Source organism: Cydia pomonella, chromosome 19 (genome assembly GCF_033807575.1).
Source record: "Cydia pomonella isolate Wapato2018A chromosome 19, ilCydPomo1, whole genome shotgun sequence".
NCBI lineage: Eukaryota > Metazoa > Arthropoda > Insecta > Lepidoptera > Tortricidae > Cydia > Cydia pomonella.
Window position 1 is genome coordinate 15679828 of NC_084721.1, and position 24007 is coordinate 15703834.

At 37.3% G+C, this 24007-nt stretch overlaps 1 protein-coding gene across 3 annotated transcripts in view; it reads right to left on the reverse strand.

Moving 5' to 3' along the window:
* Positions 1 to 1312: 1312 nt before the first annotated feature.
* LOC133528297 (neural cell adhesion molecule 2-like) overlaps positions 1313 to 24007 on the reverse strand; it is a 525889-nt gene continuing 503194 nt past the window's right edge. For all 3 annotated transcript variants that reach the window (XM_061865629.1, XM_061865628.1, XM_061865630.1), the window contains 10 exons: positions 14859 to 15006; positions 10371 to 10501; positions 9809 to 9968; positions 6996 to 7099; positions 6006 to 6195; positions 4733 to 4866; positions 3505 to 3688; positions 2781 to 3028; positions 2300 to 2458; positions 1313 to 1663 (listed from right to left, as the gene is read on the reverse strand). In XM_061865629.1, coding sequence (XP_061721613.1) covers positions 1481 to 1663; positions 2300 to 2458; positions 2781 to 3028; positions 3505 to 3688; positions 4733 to 4866; positions 6006 to 6195; positions 6996 to 7099; positions 9809 to 9968; positions 10371 to 10501; positions 14859 to 15006 — 1641 coding nt within the window. In that variant the 3' untranslated portion in view covers positions 1313 to 1480. The remainder of the gene's footprint in view (positions 1664 to 2299; positions 2459 to 2780; positions 3029 to 3504; positions 3689 to 4732; positions 4867 to 6005; positions 6196 to 6995; positions 7100 to 9808; positions 9969 to 10370; positions 10502 to 14858; positions 15007 to 24007) is intronic.

A 24007-nucleotide genomic window follows, 5' to 3' on the forward strand; every position in this document is an offset into this window, starting at 1 on the left:
AAGCAGTATCCGTAGCCTATGTACGCCTGCAACTCTAGAGGAGTTACATGCGCGTTGCTGACCCTAACCCCCCCCCCCCCCCCCCTCCTCGTTGAGCTCTGGCAACCTTACTCACCGGCAGGAACACAACACTATGGATGAATTTGAACATACAAAAGGTAACCATTCGTAGTAGGTATATTATTATTAACAATATCACAAATCGTGATTATGATGAATAAGTACATTATTTCCCGTTAAATTTTCTAATATATTTATTGTTATTATATAAAAAATAAAATTGACAAAACAGATATTTTAAATATTTATAACAAAAGTTCTCCAAGTATCAAATGATAAAATTACGATTGTCACAACCATTTACCACAAGAAAAATAAATAAAAAGATTAATACTGTTACGTTATGATACCAATAAACCAATACTTTGTATTGTTTTCCTATAATACATACAATATGATTTATTAATTTTAAAATTTCTGCCACTATTCATTGAAAAAATTCATTTATTTACAATAATTACATTAGGTAACACAATTCGTTATTTCATTTTACCCTAACTATTTAACTATAGACTTTTAAAATATTATAACCTAATAAAAAACACATTTTCGTTTCGGTCATACTCGTAACATTTCGTCCATGAAAAGTGACAATTCTAGATTTTAAATGTTTCTGTAACATTAGCTAAAGTGTATTTTAGGTAATGTTAAGAAAATTTAAATAAACTCGGTGTATTTTAATCCGTCGGCTCAAACATCATCCGTCAATATGCGATGGAGTTGCCAAATTTTAGTGTCCGACCGAAATTTCGGTTTTGATTTCGGTTTCGGCAGGTTTGGGCATAAAAATCATGTTACCGAAAGGTTCGGCAGTTTTTAGCGGAAACTTACAACATTGTACTCTTTCGTATGGCGTTCGGTTAGATTTTTATAATGATAAGTGAATTCTAATTAGTATACTTGGCCGGTGTTAATATACCGCCTGCACAAAATATAGGTGTTAAATTGTTTATAAGTCTAAAATAAGGCAACCGGCATTTAACATATTTCAACGAATTTAGCACGTTTATTAAATTTTCGGCCGAAACTAAGTCAAAACGGAACCTTCGGTTTCGATAAAAAATGCGATTTTGGTCGGTCACTACCAAATTTTTATTTTACCGAAATCGATTTGGAAATAAATGCAATAGTTTTTTTTTTCGGCATACAAAACATTTACATCATTTTCTAGAAATACGTTTTCACTCTCTTACAGAACCAATCTCTCTCTCTGCTTGGCAATTATTATTCCCATCCGATGATGATCGACTTTTCCTTCCGCTTTGTCCTGTTTGACGTGTTGGCTTCAAACACATTGCAGCACTCAATAATTAATTTTCTTGATTACAAACCAATCATAAATCTAAATTTGTCACCGGAACGAAACAAAAGTCTTGAGCACTCACTTAATTATTTACATGTCCTACAGCTGCGTTGTTTGTCAGAGCGGGGTGTCGCGGGGGGTGACCCGCGGCAGGGGCGCGGGGGCAGGCAGCGGCCGCGGCAGCGTGCGGAGGTGCTGCAGCGGGATGCCGCAGCGTTCGGGGGCGAGCGTGGTGCCGCGGGGGAGCGTGCAGGAGCCGGACGCGAAGCGTGCAGGCGGCGGGATGCCGGATGACGCGGTCTGAAATGTGAACAGATTGTAAAATTTTGAGCACGTTATGTCTGACCCGAGGATCAGACGCTCTAAGCGTGCACGCTCGACGCCGATCGCCTATAGTTTTTACGTGGCTTTATCCAAAAGAAGTAGGCGTCAGCGTCTAGAGTGCACGCTTGGTGAGTGCGTTTCATAGCCCAGGTGTAGAAGAAAGATTTTTTTTTTTGTTAGAGCACAAGTTTTTTGTATTTTCAAGCAGAGGAAGCAGGAGTATAGTAGACAAGTAGGGCTACCCTTCAATTTTATGAAGCACGCACGCGCCTGGATTACTCGGTCATAATAGCTGAATATTTTTTGTAGTTTTGCTCTATTCCCATATACTATAAATGGGCAAGAACCCCTTGAAATTACTACAAACAATTGGTATCAGATCTTGTAAATTCTTCTTCCTTGTCGTATCCTCATAGCTGAAGGACATAACGACTGTGGACACTCTTCACCAGTGCGTTCCATGCCGCCCTATCTAGGGCTCGGTGCATGCTAGCTAGAAATGTGTTTTTTTGTCACTGACGTTTATTCTAGTCCCTAAATTAACTTGTATTTAATATCCAGAGAGAACTCTACGGATATCAGTTTGTTAGCATGCCTGCTAACAGAACTTACCCCGGACTCATGCATGGGTGGATGCGAAGGTGGAGGTGCGGTGCGGAGCGGGCAGTACCCGGGCAAACCCCCGCGGACGCCGGCCACGCTGCCCCGCGGCCCGCGGTTTCCCAGCGGTGGGGATATCGTTGAAACCTGCTGCTGCCGGTAGTAGTCCATCTGTGATAAGATGACGGGTGTAATAGAAACGGTTACAGAAAGTCGGTAGAAGATTAATGTTTTATGAAGTTTTAGTTTACATTGAGGGTTTGAAAGATCACACAGATCAGATATTCGTTTTGTTATCAGGAAAAACAATATAATGAAACCTAAAAGATAGCCAGCCGTTTGAGTTTTCATACCAATTATATCTTACAGCAAAATTTTGGTTTAGCTACTGTATCAAGGTTCATCAAATCAACTTCCTCCTCATCTTCAATGCCAAGTTTTGAAAACCTTTTTCTCTTAGCTCTTCTACTTTAAACTTTTTTTTATTACTTACCTGCATCTGATCAGTATCCGAAGGTATAATATCCGGGTTTCTATCATCGCTCTCGCTATCGTCCTTCTCTCTCAGCTTGTCCGGCGACGCGGGTTGCGACGTCGGCGCGGGCGCAGAACGCGGCTTGCGCTTAGCGCAGCGCTGCCGCACGGCGATCATGAAGAGAACTATGACGACCATGAGCACGCCGCCCCCGCCCACGGCCGCTGACATGGTGCCTGACATTTGGAAGGCGGTTCGGGGCAAGTCTGTGAAATTAGGCAGTTGTTATGTTGTTTTATATCTTAGGAGAACGCGTCATTGTGTCGATGATTTTTTAATGGAATAAGTCACATATTACGTAGTTAAATGCGGGAATGGCAGAAAAATTCAATCAAAATTTTAGGTTAACAAAAAAAAAAAAGAATTATGAGACCAGCGGAACGGGAAAAATTCTATTGATCATGGTATTGTTCGGTATCGTTGAATCAACTCGAAAAAAGCACTAAATCTTATAAATAATGAAAAAAATGACCTCCAAGTTGTCATGAGCACACTTCCCTTCATTGCTTTATGCCTGTTAATGAAGTGTTCAATAGGCCTTAAAAATAAGGGTTACAGAATATATGCAACATTTACTCGTAAAACTATTACTTTATGATGCTCTAGATCATTACGGGAAATATATTCGATTTGCCTTATAATGATCGAAACAATCAGGCTAAGATGCTGCTATATAACATACCCTGTAAGCTCTTGTCATGGACATGATGCTTCTCCGGCGGTCGCAGCGTCCCAGCGCGAAGCGGGAATGGCTCTCCCCTTCCCTTGGCGTTGTACGCCAGCACCGCCGCAGCGTACGTACGCCCGGGCTGGAGACCCACGGCCGTGAAGCGGGGGACGGCGCTGGATACGTTCGCCACGATTTGCTGATGGAAAGGAATTATTCATTGGTCAGGCAAATAATTTGTCAATAAAAAAAAACTATATACAGTCCTCTTTTTGTTGTTTGCTTGCAACTGGCATAACAAAAACACAGTATGGTTCTCTTTCACTGACAAATGACTCTTACCAAACTATATTAGTGTGACGTTGGTGAAGTCAATTGTTAGAGTTGTTTTTAGTATTTAGGGTAACTTTTTGGATGGACTCAAAGCAATTAGAAAGCAACGAAATAAATCAAAAGGTCATAATTGCAACATTTCAACGAAGCGTTTATGTAAACTGCATTTGCTACAAGAAATGACAAATATCCAGGATATCAACATTACAATTCACATTTCATTGCAGCGTAGTATTTTTGCTGACAGAATTGCTGCAGAAACCTTTAAATTTACCTTAATCAACCTCAAGAACATTCTATTCACGAAGTGCCCTAACAGTAAAAATGCCGTTACTTTAAAGGATATCGAGATCTAGGTTAAACGAGAGACCAAGCCCAAACTAACTTTGTCTAACAACTAATGACCAAAATCACAGAACAATCCTTTTTACATATTAAACGAAAATTTTAAAAATTCACCACCTCCGGTAAGACTCGAGCTTGCGAACTTTCGGAACACAGCAGGTCCGATTGCCCTTAACCAACTGAGCTACGATATTTATTAACTTTGCAGATCTGAGGTAGTGAATTTTTCCTTTAATATAGAAATTATTAGGGTCACTATTGTCTCCCATAAAGTTTTAAGTCATAATGTATTGATTGTCCGCATTTCCGTTAGTCATAATTTGCTTTTTCTCAGAAACACGTAACTTTTCAGGATTGCCATCCATAAAACAAGCTTAACCTAACCTATCTGTAGGAAAACCTTACGAAAATCCTGAGAAGTTAACGGTAATAGAATTATGACTAATGATAATCTGATAATCATTACATTATGACTTTCAATAATTATGTCAAACAAAGGGATCCGAAAATTTTAAGTATCGCTATCAGACGTATCTTAGAAAAAAATCAATCCTAAGTAACTCACTTGCGTGACGATCTCCCGAACCTCCAGGAGAAAGGATTGCGGCATGCCGCCATTGAACCCTTCAACACAGCGGACTCCAAAAGACGTCAGTGACGCGTTCACCACCGTGCAGTTGTGCACTTGGTCTGGCCGACCTGCACACAAAAATGAATCAGTATCATTTAGTCTTCTAAATTATAAGCACTATCATAAAAGTTCAACGACACATAAAATACATCTCATCTATACCACCCATCTTCCAAAACATCATCACCTTTCATACCAACACAACATCATCCCAGTATCACATAATCCATTAGAGATATAAAACATCCCACAGACCTTACTGATCCAGCCGCCCGTAAACTTCGCGTGGACTGGACCCAAAATTTTAAACGCATAATAAAAAAAACCGTCAACGATGCGTTTAACAGTGAAGGTGCCGTTGGATTCAGATTGAACCAGCAATACTTAACTGCTGCATCCAGCAGTATTGAGGCGTATCTTTGTCCACTGCATAACTGAAGGAAATGTCAAAATTAATAAAAAATCTTGATGAAAAATACCAGTTTGACTATTTCTGCTGTAAGTAAGCTGTCGGCAGCCTGACTGCAGCAGTAACGCTGGTTCATTTTGAATCGGGTACCTTTATGTATCAGGTTTAGACAAATAACCAGGGCTGGTCATGATCAGGGATATAATAGGGATACTTACTGATATGATAGTAAAGATGATTAACAGTACATTACAGTACTGATTACAGTAGTTACTATCACATACCAAAGGTTGCCTTTAGTTTTCTTCAGAGAGCTTTCGAGTTTTCGAAAAGTCATGGCGCTTTTTGGATCACAATACGGCTGTCAAAAATTTAATTAGCAATCTTGAGGCTTTTCTCGAGGGACTCTATTGATTCAGATCCTGAGTTTTTGACTTTCGCTCGATAAAAACAGAAACAAAAATCACAAACATAGGTCTAAAATGCACTTTATACAGTAACAAATTTTGCCCAAAGGCATAAAATATGAAAATTGCTACTAAAATTTGTCAATATTATGTTTAACAAAACTTATTGCATACTTTTTTATTTATTTAAACAGACAAAAAATTAAAATTAAAAAACATGATATCTGCGCTCCCGGGCACGCATATCTATCTCGCTCACGCTTACGCTCAGTGAGAGTGAGAAAAGAACACGAATTTACTGGGTCTTAAGGAAAATCACAACAAATCATAATATAGATGAAAATTTCCTAACCATGGGCACAAATGTACACGCTCAAAAAGAAGAACTTACCAGCAGCGATAATATGGTAAACACACGGCACCCGCTGTTTTCCAATCCTGTTATGTGCCCAGCAGAGTAGAGTGCCGTAGTCCATCTCCGTGTGGGGGGTGTAGGTGACCGTCGAGCTTGTGCCAGCGCGGGACACGTATGAGTCGCTCACTTCGTTGCTATTGGCCGTGTTGTTGAACGTCCAACGAAACTAAAGTTGAAGAAAGAAATTAATTTATGTTACAATACTCATAGTCACGTTATCTGTCTGTTTCGTTTTGTAAGTCATTTTTCTCAGATAGTCCAATACTTTTTCAATAAATTATTTGTATTTGTATTTGAATTGTCTTCCAAGAAAATACCGTTTTATTTTCTTTCGGGTTTGTTTAACATATCGTACCAGTCTAGTTTTATTTGATGTACGTAAAAAGTGCCAGACTATTCCTTTCTGAATATTTAATAAATAAATAAATAAAAATATTGAAATTCAAATATATTATTTAGCCCAAGCATTAATTGTCTCCAATTATTGTAAATAGGGCAGTCTTTACTCGTAAACATATTTAAGGTGCTGTTGCTACTCGTACTTTGTAGGTATTCCTAGGAAACAAATCAAATTGTGTTATTTCAAGTAGATGCACACAAATTATACTAAACTGAAATACATAAATGTCATATACGAAAGAATATGACATTTATGTATTTCAGGTCTGGAATCAAGCTAGCGTTTTTTGCATTCACGGCAGATGCCTCAACCACTCGGTTACTCGAGTCATGGCGGTATTAGTCGAAGACTTACTGCGCCTAATACTCCCTTTGCTTTGGTTGGTTATTTTTTCTTTCGTATATGACATCATTTTCAAGATAAACTGATCTGTTGAAAGTATTGACTAACGGTCACGTTCATTGGCATGGAACAACATGGAACATGAACATGGAACTGTCTTCTTCGCTATTCTATGGAACTGAAGTAGCGCGTCCGATACCAGATATGTACGAGTAGTTACTTACAGTCACGTCTGATGGATTGGCGTCAACGTGGCACGTGATGTGTGCTCGTTCCTGCTTCGCTACTCCGTGCACCCTCTGCTGTGAGCTGCGACACGTCGGTGCGTCTGTTAACATATTATATACCGTAAATAAATGTATTTTTTTCTTCAATCTTTCTAAATCTTATGTGAAGACGCAGAATATAAAGATACTGCAATAAGATTGCTTCGTAGTTCCTACAAATATAACATGCATTTGTGCCAACGGTTCCAACCCAAAATAAAGGACTTTTTGAATTTGTGAAATTTGACATATGTTTGGGGTCCGATTATGGAGTAGTAATAGGCATTTACAGTTCAAAGACGACACCTAAAATCTACTGTTTTACTTTGCACAAAGAACCAGTTCAATATCATTATTATGTGTGCCTTTTGTACGAGTTATCTTTTGTCAAATTATGATTTGATAAAGCAAAAATGGAATTCAATAGGAAAATAATAAACATAAGGAAAATTTTGGCTGATAACAAACAAGAGGGATTGAAAAAAATGGCATAAAAACATGTTTTTATTGAACAAGCTCAATTACCGGGATGTAAATAATGAATTGGATATTATTTTCAAATATTTAAACCCAGACAAAATTTATAATAATAGAATATTCTTCTTATCATAACCTTTTTATGGTAAGAACCTAAATAAAATAAAAAAACGGCCAATTTTTACTAACTATATAAATGACTGCTAACTATAAACTAGACATTTTTGACGGATAAGCTACAATTAAATGATATCTACTCGTAAATGATGTCAATCGCGCCTGAATTTCGCTGGTACTTGTCCGTACATGTATTGGCGCGAGTGAGATGTACGGGCGACTGACATCTTTTAGATGGCGCAATTTAAGTTGGAATTGGCCTCTTGTTTGAATGAAATTAATATACTCTAGTGAAGTTAAATATATACCTAACCTACCATCCAATCCAATGGTCCAATTTATTGAATATATTTTTTTGTAATACCTACTATGTTAATATTTTTATTATATCCTTTAATTTCCTTAATAAGTTACACAAAAGAACTACACGCAAATTAAACGTATAGGGATTATCAAGGACTTCTCAGCGAGTGAAGACCTCCTCCATTGTTTGCCACGATGATTCAGTTATTGCCTGCTATTTTCTTCATTTCGTCTACAGGCTTCCCTTGGTACCTTTTTCCGGGAGGTCCTTTCCAAGACGTGTCTTGTTTATTCCATGTGTCCTGCATACGAGCCACATGACCCGCCCATTTCCATGTTTGCTTTTTGCAGTGTTCCAGAGCATCCTTCAGTTTTGTGATTTTTCTTATATGCAATACTGTATGGTTTTTTAAACACGTTTCTAGCTAGATCGTTTATTCCAATCTTCAGAAAGGCAAACACGTTGAAATAGCCTGCATTAAGGATTTCACAAATACGTTTGCCGGTTTGAATGAGCACAAACTCCTCAAAAGAGCTTACACAAACCTTTCAGCGTTTAAACTGCCATCCAGCGGCGAACTCAGAAGGCCGATTCTGTATTTAGGTGCAGTAAGTACAACCAGCAGAGTTTTTGAAAAACGATTCGTATCGTTATTCAAATCTTTTAGATCACAATATGGTTGCTAACAATTTTATTTGCAATCTCTAGTAACTAGTCGATTAAAAACCTGATTTATTGACTTTAGCTCGATAGAAAAAATCACGAACATAGGACAATAACCTAAATCGTAACTAAACATTTTGAAATAATTTTTGAACAAATACTATAAATATAAAAATATGCTTCTAAAAATTCTTACTTAAATTTTGATCGAACTCATCGATTATTTTATAACTAACCAAAAATTCAAATTCAAAAACATTATATCTGCGATCGTGTGCACACAAAGCCATCTCGCTCATGTAAGCGCTCAGTGAGAGTGAGAAAAGAACCTGGGCCCATGCGGCCAACAGTTTGATATGGTTATCATCTAATTTTGATAAGACCTTGAGTCGTGTCAAGGTATCTCACGAGCACCAGTAAGTGCAAGCGAGATGCAATACGAGACAACTCCTGATCGCATTTCGTCGGCGCCAATTAGCGTGAGCCGCTAACACTGATCAGTGCTCACGGTAAAGGTCGCATCAAAACAAGATGAAAATCATATCATAATTGTAAAAACAGAATTGGCCTGCAGATGTTACTATGATGATCGTATGGAGTATGGAGAAAGTTACGTTTCTAAAGCTGTATATATATTAGGCACTTATTGATAATAAATTGAAATCTAAGTCACTACAAATATATTTTCAAGTTGATGTTTTGCTAAGATTAGTCGAAACAAAACAAAGATTACAAAATATGAGACATGTTTAAGTCATTACGAGTATTTAAAAAGAGTCCCATCGACAATCGGTATTTGCTGAATCGTACTTTTTAACACTTGATTTTTTTGAAAATTGAAACTTATGAATTAAAGTCATTACGTCATTCAGCCATTTTAACAAGAAAACAATTTGACATTTAGGTACCTATTTAAGGACTATAGTATTTTCAAAGAGGAAGGATACGCTGATAGATGTCATCTCAATACATTTTGCGAGATTTGGCGTTTAGGTTATAAATTGTATGCAGATGTAAGTTATTTTGAAATTTAATACAAATAATGACAAAGGCATTTTTCTCTAGGCGCCCAGACATCAAAACATGCCAAGGCAAATGCAATTGTTATTTGCCAAAATAGATACAAATAAGAACGGAACGGGAGACCTGTTATGTACCTCTGGGTAGAGGTTAAGGAATTCAGGTGTAATGAAACCAGAGCACTACTTACAAAGCACATCCAAGGAAAACGGCTTGCTCTCGCCATCGCCCTCCGCATTGAAGCCAACACACGTGTAGTTGCCGGCAGTTCTTCTCCCAACGCCTTGCAGCACCAGCGAGTGGTTGCTGATGATGATGCCTTGCCCGATATTGTGGAGCAACGTCTTGCCCTAATAAAAAAAATGCTTCAAGTGACGTAGGATTTCTGCCAAACTATAATGTGATTGGTTGGCAGACAAGTCTCTAAAGAAGCTGTACTTGTATATACTAAGCGTATGTTGCTTTTGCAACTTTTGTTGTTGTTGAAAGAAACGTCAAATTTATTATAAACGTCTCAATCGAATGTCAATTTTGACGTTTCCTGTAGCAATACAGTTAGCTACATTACTGGAACAGTATATTATACATTACTGCCGACTGCATAACTGACGAAAATGTCAAAGTCGACGATACTGCCCGGATTTTTGACATTTGCGGCAGTAATGCAATCGGCGGTAATGTCGCGAGTAATGCTAGTGCAGTCTAAATCCGAATGGTATTTTATGAAATGAGGATCCACTACTGGTACTTACATTATGTCTCCATTCTACTTTGTAGACATAGGGGTGTGCCTTTATGATGCAGTCGAAATACACGTCGGAGCCTTCCCTGATGTTGGTGGGATCGAGATTGGTTCCCAATCGAACTGTCGTCTCCGGGATATCTGTTGATATTAAACTAGTATTATTTTACGAACAAGCAAGAAAGAATAAATGAAACAAAATTTAGTTTTAGAAATTAGCCATTTTTAAACGGCGCACCCGTGACTTAATCAAATCAAAAATCCTTTATTGACAAGTCCCACAAATAAAATCACCTATACATACGGCAAACCTTTTTAACGTTCCTAGTTGACTACAGAAAAACCTGAAGGTGATATATTTTTGGCCAGTACTGTACCTTACAGACTAATAATTATAATTTTACTAACTAAAAATCATTTTGGCAACAAAACAGGTTTTTTCTGCGTCACTTATTCCAGTGTAGGCTTCTGTAGATTCCTAGGGAATCACCGAAACACATCCATCGGCCAGAAGACCACGCTCGCAATGGTTCCCAGCAGCGGCCGGGACAGGCACATTACAAATGAGCTGAAATTTACGTAAAAGCGCGATCACAGCTGGAACACCCTCAGCTTGTAACAGGTAAGTAACCATAACTGATGTAACTTCTCCCGTTATAAAAAATAACCGGCCAAGAGCATGTCGGGCCACGCTCAGTGTAGGGTTCCGTAGTTACTCTTCCGTCACAATAAGCTAAACTGGAGCTTAAAGTATAGTAAATTGTTAACCAAGGGATGAAACGGTACCTTTCACCCGAGTTAAACAAATAGGCAAATTTTGCATAATCAGTACCTAATTAAAGTAAGTCTTTTTACTATGAAGGGAAAACTTTTTGCGATAATCCAAAAACAGCTAAACTGATCATGTCTGCTATAGTTTTCATTTAATGTCTTTCTTAAGCTCTACTTCCACGATTTTTTTCATATTTTTTGGGCCTATGGTTCAAAAGTTAGAGGGGGGGGACACATTTTTTTTCTCTTTCGGAGCGATTATCTCCGAATATATTCACTTTATCAAAAAATGTTTGTTGAAGACCCCTATTAGTTTTGAAAGACCTTTCCAAAGATACCCCACACTCTAGGGTTGAAGCGAAAAAAAAATTCACCCCCACTTTACGTGTAGGGGAGGTACCCTAAAAAAAATTAAATTTTTAGATTTTATTGTACGACTTTGTCGGCTTTATTGATTTACATATCCATGCCAAATTTCAGCTTTCTAGCACTGACGACCACGGAGCAAAGCCTCGGACAGACAGACAGACAGACAGACAGACAGACAGACAGACAGACGGACATGGCGAAACTATAAGGGTTCCGTTTTATGCCATTTGGCTACGGAACCCTAAAAACGGTCTTCTTGCGAACATATTCCACACCACATCGTCTGCTGTAGTGGAAACATGCAAGCGCGATACGACCGTAAAGCGCCTTATTCGGCATGGCTTAACATCTACACCTACATTTAAAGTAATATTATAACAAACTCATCACACATCAACAGAACAAGTACCGGCTTTTGTTTTATTTGTGTGCGTTGCGTCCTTAGCATAAGAGTGGGTATTTTGGAGGTCAGTATAATAAAAGGTTTATCCCTATTAAACAATAAAGGTTAAATTTTAAAGTTGGAATTCCCATTCTACCCTAATGATAATTCATACTAATATAATGCAAAAGTAATTCTATCTCTTATATCTACATGCTTAAGCTGCTGAACCGGTTTATATGAAATTTGGTATGGAGATAGTTTGAAGGCCGAGGGAGGACGTAGGATAGTTTTTATCAATCATCATCATTTCATGCAGACAAAATTGCGGTCAGAAGCAGTTAGTTAACAAAAACAGTAAAATACGTAGTCTATAGATTTTTCTGTGGGCCACCATACAAGTGCTAGCAAGATAAATAAATAAATAAATATTATAGGACATTATTACACAAATTGACTAAGTCTCACAGTAAGCTCAATAAGGCTTGTGTTGAGGGTACTTAGACAACGATATATATAATATATAAATATTGATAAATACTTAAATACATAGAAAACACCCATGACTCAGGAACAAATATCCATGCTAATCACACGAATAAATGCCCTTACCAGGATTTGAACCCGGGACCATCGGTTTCATAGGCAGGGTCACTACCCACGAGGCCAGACCGGTCGTCAAAAGAAGTGTAAGATGAACATATTCATATCAATATCGATTTTCAAATTCAAAGAATCCTCCAGCTATTAATAATATTAAAGCACCGCGTTGTTTACATTCTTTTGTGAAGGCAGTTCAAGGAACCATATAAAATAAAACGTATATTGCTTTCAAGAGCCGGAATAAAAGCATTCCTCGAATATAAAATAAGCTGATATAGGTACTCATACATATTGTTTAAGCACTTTCTTTCATATATTTTACAGAGGTATTGAAAAGGCACAGCTTATGAAATAATACAGAAAGAAATGAATATGAAATTTGTTTGGGCCCATTTGATATACCCTCAAATTATGCGATAACGCATGTTGTTAGTACTGTAAATTGTGGTGGAGGATAATCACTCGTATTAGTTATCTGGTTTTATATTTATTTTATTATCATTCAGCTAGATTACAAATATTTATTAATTACTTTTAATGACTGCCACCAACGGAATGCCTGCCTGCAGATATTTATTCATCTAGCAGGACGACAGTTCTGAATTCAAATACAGAATCGTTGCCAGTAGCTACCAAAAGACTGTGAAGGTTTCCAACCTTCACATATATCTCGCCTCCTCGGGTGGAAGTGGTTTCAAGCCTTCACAGTACTTATTAAGTATAATATAATATAAAGCCTGACACCATTAATATATGATCACGCACATATTGCGGTATTTCATTGGAACTAAATTTTTCATAGTGAACTGAACTGTTACCCCATACATGAGTATACCAGCGCCCTCTTGATAATATTTTTTTTTACTACGTCGGTGGCAAACAAGCAATCAAAGTGGTGAAGTACTGTGGCGTGAATTCTATAGGTGGGTATATCAAAAAGCGTTTGTACTCTGCACGTAAAGTATAATTTGTTGTGCATGGTGGGATAGGGAAGGGTTAAATAATAGAAAATTAATAAATGAAAATTGTATCGGAAATTATAAACATACAACAACGGAGCAAAGTGTTAACCAGAATCATAGTAAACAGGTTTTAAATTTACTGCTAGTATAAACATTTAATTAACAATTAATATTTGCTTCTTTATTACTAATTAACACAGAACTATTGATGTGATTAAAATTATCTGTAGGTTGCAGTATTATATATGGTGTCAGTACAGCGTAAACATGTTCGTCCAATTATCGAAAATTGATTCATTAACAGACGCGCAAAATGCTTTATTATGTTGAGACATATCAACCAAATACTATTAAAACTGAACAAAATTCCATTATGAAATAATGATGTCGCATAAGTTTGACGTCATTACCACGATTTTAATTAAATGTCATTGCACGATGCAGTGGCATTACTGGGAAAACACAATAAGTTATGAGGCAATAATGCATTGTTTATACTGATTTAATAATTATTTTAAAGTACCTATTTAAATTCGATAACGGTGGAACTCAATCTACAAAACGATTCCAGTAGGGCTAGGATGGTAGGCTGTTTATCGTTTGTCACCATGCCTATCACGTTCTAACAAGTATGTTAGCGCGAAAGTGACGAGCATAGTGACAAGTGAATAGTTCTTATCATGATAAGTTTGCCCTACTGCTCTAGAAGGCTCTATTTTACCCATTAATCATCCTTTACCCGTCTTAAAACTCGTCTCCTTCAATTTCGCCCTTAATTTTCATCTTAGAAAGTCAAAACTGGTAGTTGAATAAGGATGACTCACTTCAAGAGTTCGGGTCTCAGCCGTCGTCCGAAACTTCAATTACCACGTGATCAGAAAACACGTCATAGAAAACGAAGTGTCGGAAACTTTGGCCCGGACCTAGACCGTCACCCTTTAAGCTTACTTACTCATAGGTACATGCAGTGGCACGTTTGATGCTGCATCAGCGACTTACACTGTCCGACACCTCTGCAACCTCTCTCTGCTCTGTATCTCTGTACGGCGCGAGCCAGAAAAGACCATGAGGAGGTGGTGGGAAATGTCCCTATGTCCAACACCTAAGACGCTGTGGGCGGATTATATGTGCTGCAGGCGATAATCATACTCATAATTGTATCCGAGTGCCTTAGCTGCGCAGCAGGAAAGCCTCGTTACGCTGACGCCTCGAATACACACCGGGAAGTCACATGTTTGATCCTACGAGTACTTAAACTGAATATGTACTGCAAATCCATCATGTGATGCTAACATCATACTTATAGCTACGCTGACCGCACAGCAGGAAAACCTCACGTCAATGGCACCCTCATCTCAAATACACATCGAGCAGTCAGATATTTCAATCCTACAAAATTACAAATACTTACACTGTATATCTAACGTCCAGCCGTCTTCAAGCGAGGGGATCTGCGGCATGGCTGGATTGGACGCGCGGCATGCAAGCCTCGCACCCGCGTCTGATTTGCTCGGCAGCAGTGAAACGGTTGACGTCGTTGTGTTGCCATCCGTTGACAACTGTTAACAAGTTACGAACGTGATTATCATCATGTTCAGTTGTACAGTCAACATCAAAATAACGGATCTAAAGTATCTATAATACTATTCACTAATAGCCTAAAAGATATATGTCCCTGTATCTAGAACAATTACTCAGTGACAGATACATTCGAATTCGAACCGTGGTGAGATAGGTATATCTTTATTTGGTAATATGTCATTCCAGGGTGCTAGATATTTTTGAAGCGTTGTTTTATCCGATACTATTGATGTTTACTATACGGTAGGTACAGGGATATAATCGATTTTGGATTTGATATTTATTCGACATTAATCGCAGTGCTTATACGGTGCGAAAATATTGCAAGTAAAGTCAAACAGGTAAATTTTCAGATTGAAAAATTCAAATGTAGCTCCACAAATTTTCTAAGGATACAGGCAGTGACAGAAATAAAATATTCTTTACACGAATTATTGTGCTTAAGAGCTAATGGTTAGGAGCTAGAATTAGTTTGGCACAAATACGAGTAATTGATACTGTTGTTTGGTAGTGTAAGCGGAAATCAACTGCAGCTGCATTACTGTAGCGGCGTTGTTTGTTGCCGCCGCTTTATTTGTGAATTTCCTTGATAAAATGATTGACGAAACGAACGTCATAATCGTGGCAATAATGCCGCGGCAAACATTATCAATGAAAAATACAGATACAGCGGCAGAAACAACGACACCACAACAATAATGCAGTTGCAGTTGAGATAGGACGTCACGGACTTCGGTCCTTGATAAATAATCGCGGCAGTATGTGGCGGCGAATGTCACTCAATTTATCAAGTCAAGGCAATGGTCAGATACAGTTACGACAACTTCAACGCCGCAACAGTAATGTAGCTTCAGTGGACATCCGAACATTACCTTTATTGTTAGCATGAGTACTATACTCATGCTAACAATATATATATACAACAACACTATATCCCGAAGTTTACCTTTTATCATATTTTACAATAAATCACTATTTTCACTTTAACATGAGATTGTATACATATTTTGTATAAGACCTTCATTCATGTCAATCTTCCAACAGACCTCACAGATTTCCCAAAGCAATCCCATTTCACACAAAAAGATTGACATCATCAAAAGGCCGAGCCACGAGCATTTCGACTCATACAATATCTTTCCTAAGACATCTGTCATATTCTATTAGCTGCCCTTATCGTTAGATCCTACAGCCCAGGCATACATTCTCATCAATAGTGAAATACATTACGCTGACAACGGTCGAGGAGAGAACGGCATAAACTCGGGGATTATTCGATGTGGACATTTGGTTGCTCGTAATAAACGGTGTATGGGATATGGGTCAGATGATGACAAAATGGAGAATGGTTAATGACTTCTGTTACGATTCACTAAAGCTAGGCCTATGTCGCTTTCGTAAAACAGAAACTGTACTAGCTAACTGTTCAGAATTTAAAATATGTCCTATCTGTGATATTGATATGCTCATAATCACCCAAGAAGATATCGCAACAATATTAAAACTTTAACAAATTGTTAAGTCAAAGTTAGTAACAGTCATTTATTTTGTAGCTTAATAGCTTTTATCCCCAACGTCATTTTGACGGATGTCTTAATTTCCCAGCAATATAATTAAATGCGGCTTGGGCAACATTTGCGAGGAATTATCCGTCCGTCCGGTATTATCCGTCTAAGTTAACTATGCATCGAATTAGCAACGACAAAATGTAGAGTGTGACTGTACACGTCATTTTCTTATAGGAATAGATGTTATGGTAGAAGTTCTACACTGTCGCTTTTCAATATGAATAAATTGATGAGAGTTAAGGTACCGTTCGGTTTAAGACTGCTCTAGCATTACTGCTGCAGTCTGAAACCAAGCGTTCGGTTTCAGACTGCAGTTCCTTAACCCTGCATCATCTTATTCATCTTGACGCTACCTTTCGCTTGCAAGTAGACTGAGCACCGATAGAGAGGCACGAGAATACTTTTAAAGAAATCTAGTTATTTGAGCAGATAATAAATTTTGAATAAAATCAACAAATAATTACCATATATAAACTGTATTCAATGCGAGAGCGGCAAATGTCTTAATATTATCGACGCTGTTTAATTCCATCATATTATTGATGTTAAAGGCCAATTAAGATGATGATAATAAACTGTGATTGCTGTGATTTTATAAGGTTTCTAGCATTTTTAGCGTTCTTTTCTACATTTTATCAGATTTCATAGACCACCTCATTTATTCAAATCTGTTAAGAACTTGCTGACTAATTACATAAAATTTGAAACCCGGGACCGCCATCGTTGTGACGTCACAGTTATCCCCCCCACACTCTTAGAAAGTGACAAGTCTTTATTTCGTACTCAGTAAAGTCTACCGAACACAACGATACCACTTGTCGGTAGTATACTGACAAGTCACATCGAATTATGTATGAGGCCCTCTGGCCGCTGTACTATATGCTGTCAATAGTGAACCTATTAAAGATAAAAAGTTTTAGTTGCACAGCTCTTATACTTTAGATTTTATTGATACCGAAAAAACCCCAATTTCGTCGACTCACTCACTCATTCACTGATGATCATCAAAACTCTTAGGGTAGTTCCTTAGGTCTTAGGAAGCTGAAATTGGGTGTGTAAGCTAGTATTAATATACAAACAACAAAAATATTCTAAAACTTGGACATTTTACCCCCCAACTCCATAAACTAGGGGATGAAAATGTGTATGAGGGTTCCGCAAATTTTGGTGCTAGAGGTCTGAAAATTTATATATAGACTCCTTGTTTTAAATAATAAAATACATATTTTAGGATTTTTAGTAAATCACCTCCAACCCTTTAAATAAGGAGATGGGATGAAAATTGGCATAAGCAACTTACAAAAAGAACTTTGAAATCTCCCCCAAAATCATTTTCATGTAAAATGTTGCCTAGATGAAACAAGGCTCGCACAGTCAAAAAGTTATCAGATCTCACGTAGAACCAAGCTTCTAAGTCTACCAGCCCTAACTTCACAAACTCTACACCTTAGTCGAAATATGTAGCTTGGCTGTTTCGCCACCTTCGGTAAATATGTGGTTTAGTGTCACATCGGCGTAACGTGAAAAATTTATTCACTGTTCATTACTTTTTTGTTATACAATAGTTATTGTAGTAACAAATGCCGATTACCATCAGGTATCACGCGCGCACTAATAAAGTAGGTAGGTGCCTACCTACCTACAAACTACCTAATACTTTCTAAAATCAAAGGCGGTCTTCAGCGGCGTGTAAATAAATCCAGAATAACCTGGGCTATAACCGCGAAAATCGAAGTTCGTCAATTGCGAGCATTTTTCTCTGTCACTCTAATTACGTCTTAGTGAGAGTAAAAGAGAAAGATCCCCGCAATTTGCGAAATTCTGTTTTCGCAGTAGGCCCACTGCATCAATTGATAACCGCGCAATACCTCTACTAGTCGCATTAAATTGGCCACATATATACCTAATATATTGATCATGGCATATCCCTTTGTATGACATTGGAATTGAATAAGCTGATCAATATAAACACGTTGAGAAATTCGGAGAATCTATTCATAATTAATTTAGGCAGGAATGCTGTCGGTTTACGTTAATTATATCGCTCAAGCATAAACTGTAATCAATATGTGATTTGGTTCGCTTAGTCCTATAATCAGGCTACCGTATATGGGTAATTCAATGTATATTGTACAATGCTCACTGAGAGTATGCAATTTAAGTTATATTTATATGCAAATCCTTAGGGCTTGTGCACAAATCACGCGAGGTTCACGACAGATCACGTTGAGGGAGGGGGGGGGATATAAGGAGACCTCACGTGTATTTTTCTACAGTGAACGATTCTAAAAAAAAATATCTACCACGTGAGTAGATCTTTTTCTCGGTTTCATTAAACATAAATCTTCACTTCGCACTTTTAGCTCAAGCAAATCAACACGAATATGGGCAATCAGGGGAAATAATTCGTGTAGTTTTGAAAATTGGTATACTTATATCTTCTGGTCTCCAAATAAATTGTGGTGTAGGGGGGATTTGAAGGTACCGTTTTTACTGTTTTTTGCTCATATCTCGAATATCTTTACGAATAGCATTATAATGACTTCGGACAAAAGTTTTACCATAAAATTCCCTACAAATTGGGTTATGTTTATTTTTACTCTACGATAAATAATTTAGGAGCTGCAGGATGTTTAAGTTAGCAAAGAGACAAAAAATAGACAATTTAAGAAAACGTCGTTTTTCGTAATTGTTCATCATAACTCATTTTTTTGTTTAGAAGAAGCAAGCTTAGTCACCTGCCGACCAGATATAAAAAAACCGGCCAAGAGCATGTCAGACCATGCTCAGTGTAGGGTTTCTTAGTTAGGGGGCGTCCATAAATTACGTGAGGCGTTCAAGGGGGGGAGGGGGTTAAGCTTAATCTTACCAAATCTCACTCGGGGGGGAGGGGCGTTTTTAGCAAATATCACGTAATTTTTTTCTTAGTGGAAAAAAGTGTAAATTTGCGTGGAAGTAAAGTTGAATCGGAATAAAAATTTTTTTTTGAAAAAAATAGCAAATTTCACAAAATAGTGTTTGCCGTATCTGCCGGGACCCCGCAGAGCAGCACAGTAGCCCTTCGATTGTTTAACAGTTATCGACCAGCCGTATCGACACGTGTGACAAACGACGCAGCGTAAAGAGCCGAGTAATAGCGATGCTCGTACAAGTTTTGACCTGCTTCGTTTACCCGAGTAAATATTTCACTTAATAACCATTCTAGAGACGTTTTTAATGATTCAGACTGAACTTCCGAGAATATTATAATGCTTACGTTAAAAGACACGTCTACAAGACAAAAATATGCTGTCAAGAAGAAATGGTAAAATTATGTAATACAGCAAAACAAAAGTTCCCGATGAAGAGGATTTGGTTAAACTTGTTCAACATGAGGTTAATCAGCTTCTTAGAGAAGCAGAGGAAAGAAAGGCCCGAAATACTCTGGCGTTCCTCTTTAAAGTAGGTTTAATATCTTCATAAATTTATATTATAAATTTGATTCTATGTGCAAAACATTTCAAGATCGCGGTGCAGAAAAATAAACTCAAGCACTTTCAATAGATGTGTAAGTTTTTTATAAATGTCATCTCCAGAAATTGTTACAAAAAAAAGAAATGTAGGCCTGAAAGTGAAATTTTTAATTTAGATATGCTAAAAATACAGATTAAACGTATTAATGCACCTTTATTTATTATTATTATCAATTCATTATTTTTTTTATAATTATTATTATTTATTAGTATTTTATTATTATAATTATTTAATTTTATCGCATCGATTTTCAACTACCGCAATACTCTGAAATCTCGATTACTAGTCTTTGCTAGTCTTGAATAAAAGTAATAATATGAATTAAAGTTTTGCTTATTTTTTTATAATCCATCGCGATTACAGCCTGTACACAAATTTAAAAAATCTCACGTGAGATTAGGAGGGGGGGGGGGGCCTTAAGAAAAACATGACGAAATCTCACCAGGGGGGTTGGGGGTTCAAAAAATTTTCAAAAAAGCCTCACGTAATTTATGGACGCCCCCTTACCCGTCCATCAACATATACTTTTTGCAAGAACTCAAAAACAGACATACCGATCAGGTTCACTATAGTTTTCCTTGAAAGTCTTTACTAAGCTTTACTTTAACGATTTTTTTTTAAATTTTTGATCCATGGTTCAGAAATTAGGGCAAATAGAGGGGGAAACATGTTGTTTCTTCTTTCAGAGCGATTATTTCCGAAAATTTTACGTTTATCAAAAAATGACGTATTCGTTTTGAAAGACCTATCTAACGACATCCCACACTATATACCCACAAAAAACATCCCCACTTTTGGTGAATATGGTTTTACTCCTGTGGCGAAAGATGACAGTAAATTTAGTTGACTATATATTTACTTTGACAATTACGCCTCTATACTAAAGACTTTTGAGTATGGCTGAGACTAGCAACACATATTTCTGGTAAAAACTTTTATGTACTAGATACATTTACCTTTTCGGCCTATACTTTATGTACAAACGGCCCGATTCGAAGAATGAAATACAATAACGATGAGTTCTGGTTTAGATAAGTTCTAATTTCGATATCGTTTGTATGTCGTATAATTGACAGAAGCTGATTCGGGCAACCAATGTCACTTTCACGTTAGAAATATCGTAGAGATCTTATTAGGATAGCAGAATCAAAATAAACGTAAATTTTGACATGTCGTTTAATTATCGATCTTTTGAAGATGATAAACGTGTCTTGATTATTTCGTATTGGGCCGTATATAAGTAATCTATGAAAGCAGCTGTTGAAGAATATCCGTTGTCACTCACGTCAAACTTGTCGCGTACAGTGGTCCCTTACGACCCATTGGAGCGGCCCGGGCGCTCCAGTCCCATTCAATCTACATTTATTACAACTAGGTGGCCTTATTTTAAGGCTACTAGTGTTGTGTGATGCTCGTTTTTGGGTTAACAGACTTAAGACGAAAGTATCGCCTTTTCATACAAACGTAGTCTTCATTATTCTCCCTGGATATTAACATTATTGAATATATTTTTACACAATTTGCTGTATATCAACCACTGTTATGAGTGAGAGGAAGCATTTCAGATTTTTATGGACTGGATATACTTTATCCTATTGTAAGTATAAAGTTTCAGAGCAATCTAAGTCTAAAAGAGCTTATAGCATAAAAATGCAGTAATATTTTTCTTTTTTACCTTAGTTTAGTGAGAAAGACGATTCTTACGTTACTTTTGACCCTATCTTTTATTTCAACATTAGTTAGAAAGAGACAAAATTTAACAGAGATTTGCTTTAAATTTAATAATCCTCTGGAGTTGCAGGCGTATATAGGCTACGGAGACTGCTTACCATCAGGCGGGCCGTATGCTTGTTTGCCATCGACGTAGTATTAAAAAAAATGTAAATATTGGAATCTGCTCCTTTAATTTTCTTCTTATAAGACGCTAATAAATTAAATTACTAACTGTACTGAAATATATTGCACAAATACTAAATTAAGCCTGCGAGGCGAAAATTATTATTATTAATAATTAATTTCTAATGGCCTGGTTGAAGATAAATCAATTACTTAATTTCGACTAAAACTTCTTAATACAGCCGAAAGAACATTAATGAATTCGAAGCTTAAAACAGCCTCATTAAAATATAATATTAAAACGGCTTTTAATTACTTTTCAGCACACAAGCACCTTATCAGTAAAATAATATTTTTATCATAATTTATGCTCCGTTTATAAAAACACGCCTTTGAATAACATTGCACGTCACTATTCGCCTTAAGTTGACTGCTAGATGTTTGTCTTTTATCGCAATAAAGATTAGGGCAATAAGGAATTTCGGCTAACTTTAGTGTGGAATTGACTTTCTTTTTGAAGTTTCTCGGACCGGAAAGTTTGGAAGGCACTTTCACAGGAACCATTCTACTTAGCACAAATTGTTTAGTGTGTATTTTTCTTGTGGAATAAGCATGGCACAATGTTGGTTGGGACTATCTAAAGATGAGTCTGTTCGAGAAAAAATTGAGAACTAAAGACGTTTAAATAGCTAAAAGAGTTGCCAGATTTAAGAACGATCACATGATGTTTTTTTATAGAAGACGAAGTGTCGGACGTCTCGGTCCGGCCCCGCGCCGTTCTAGCGTGAGTCATCCTTTAAAAAAAGTGGGGACTGTAAACCGCAGGATTCAGGAGAGACTTGAAAGGTGAACCGATGATCTGGTCGAGATTGCAGACAATACTTGGATGTGAGGGCAACGCACGATATCAATCATTTTAGAGATACTTTGGCTTCGCACTCCTATATCAATTTCCAGATTCTTTTTTTTTTCGGTCCCTCATTGCTGAGGGTCGCGACCACTTGATTTTCAGTTCTGTTTTTTTTTCCATCGGTCTCGATATCGTTACCATCATCGCTTGGTAAAATTTGTCTGAGGTCTTTTACTCGGTTAGACCATTTCATTGGTGGTATTTTGGCTGTATAAAAATAAATATAAATATTCACCGTGGGACTATACGCGGTCTTGCGTTTCACTCTTACGTCGTTACTCTGCCGCTGATTCGCACTAAACGCTACGCATCCAGCTTTATCATGAGATACGGCTAAGGAGTGGAATTCACTTCCTGCAAATCTATTCCCAGTCCACTATAATATGGATCTTTTTAAATCAAGAGTGAATAGACATCTTTTAGGTAAGCATGTTCCATCCTAGACTGCATCGGCACTTTCCATCAGGTGAGAGTGTGGACAAATGCTTACCTTTTCCTAATAAAAAAAAAATCCGTAGTCTCAAACCGGCAACAGTGGAAAAAGCAGACAAGGAGAGCCGACCCCAGATAATGAAATGAGACTTGGGACAAGAAGAAGAAGATGGGTCAATCGGATACAAAATACAAATCAATAAGCGTTGTGTTGATATAATATTACAATTTGGTCAAATCAAGATCCCAAGTTTGACCGAAATTAGGCAACCGAAATCGACAGACTAATCACGAATGTTTACACTAAGTCAACAGTCGCCTCTTATGGGAGACGCCTAGCTTAATATTCCCAGAATTTTAACTTGTTTTTAGTCAAATCAAACAAAGTTACTCACGGTTGGACTCAATGCAAAAGGATCCACAAAACATCTGTCAGTAATATTTGATGTTTCGTGATAATTTTTGAGAATAGATCCTGCTTTCTGCGAAACTACGTCCAGTGTGAGATTAACATATTTGTTGACATCTGGGTGACTTAATTTCTATACATCTCGCTCCCACTAATATGCCAGTACGAGCGAGATGCATAGAAAGTTAGTTAAGTTAGTTGTGGTGCCTTTTTTTATTTTTTTATTTATTTTATTTTATATATGTGGTATCTAGCTTGTGGTAAGAGTACTGATGATATGAGCGTAAGTTATTTTGGGTATGAATTATGAT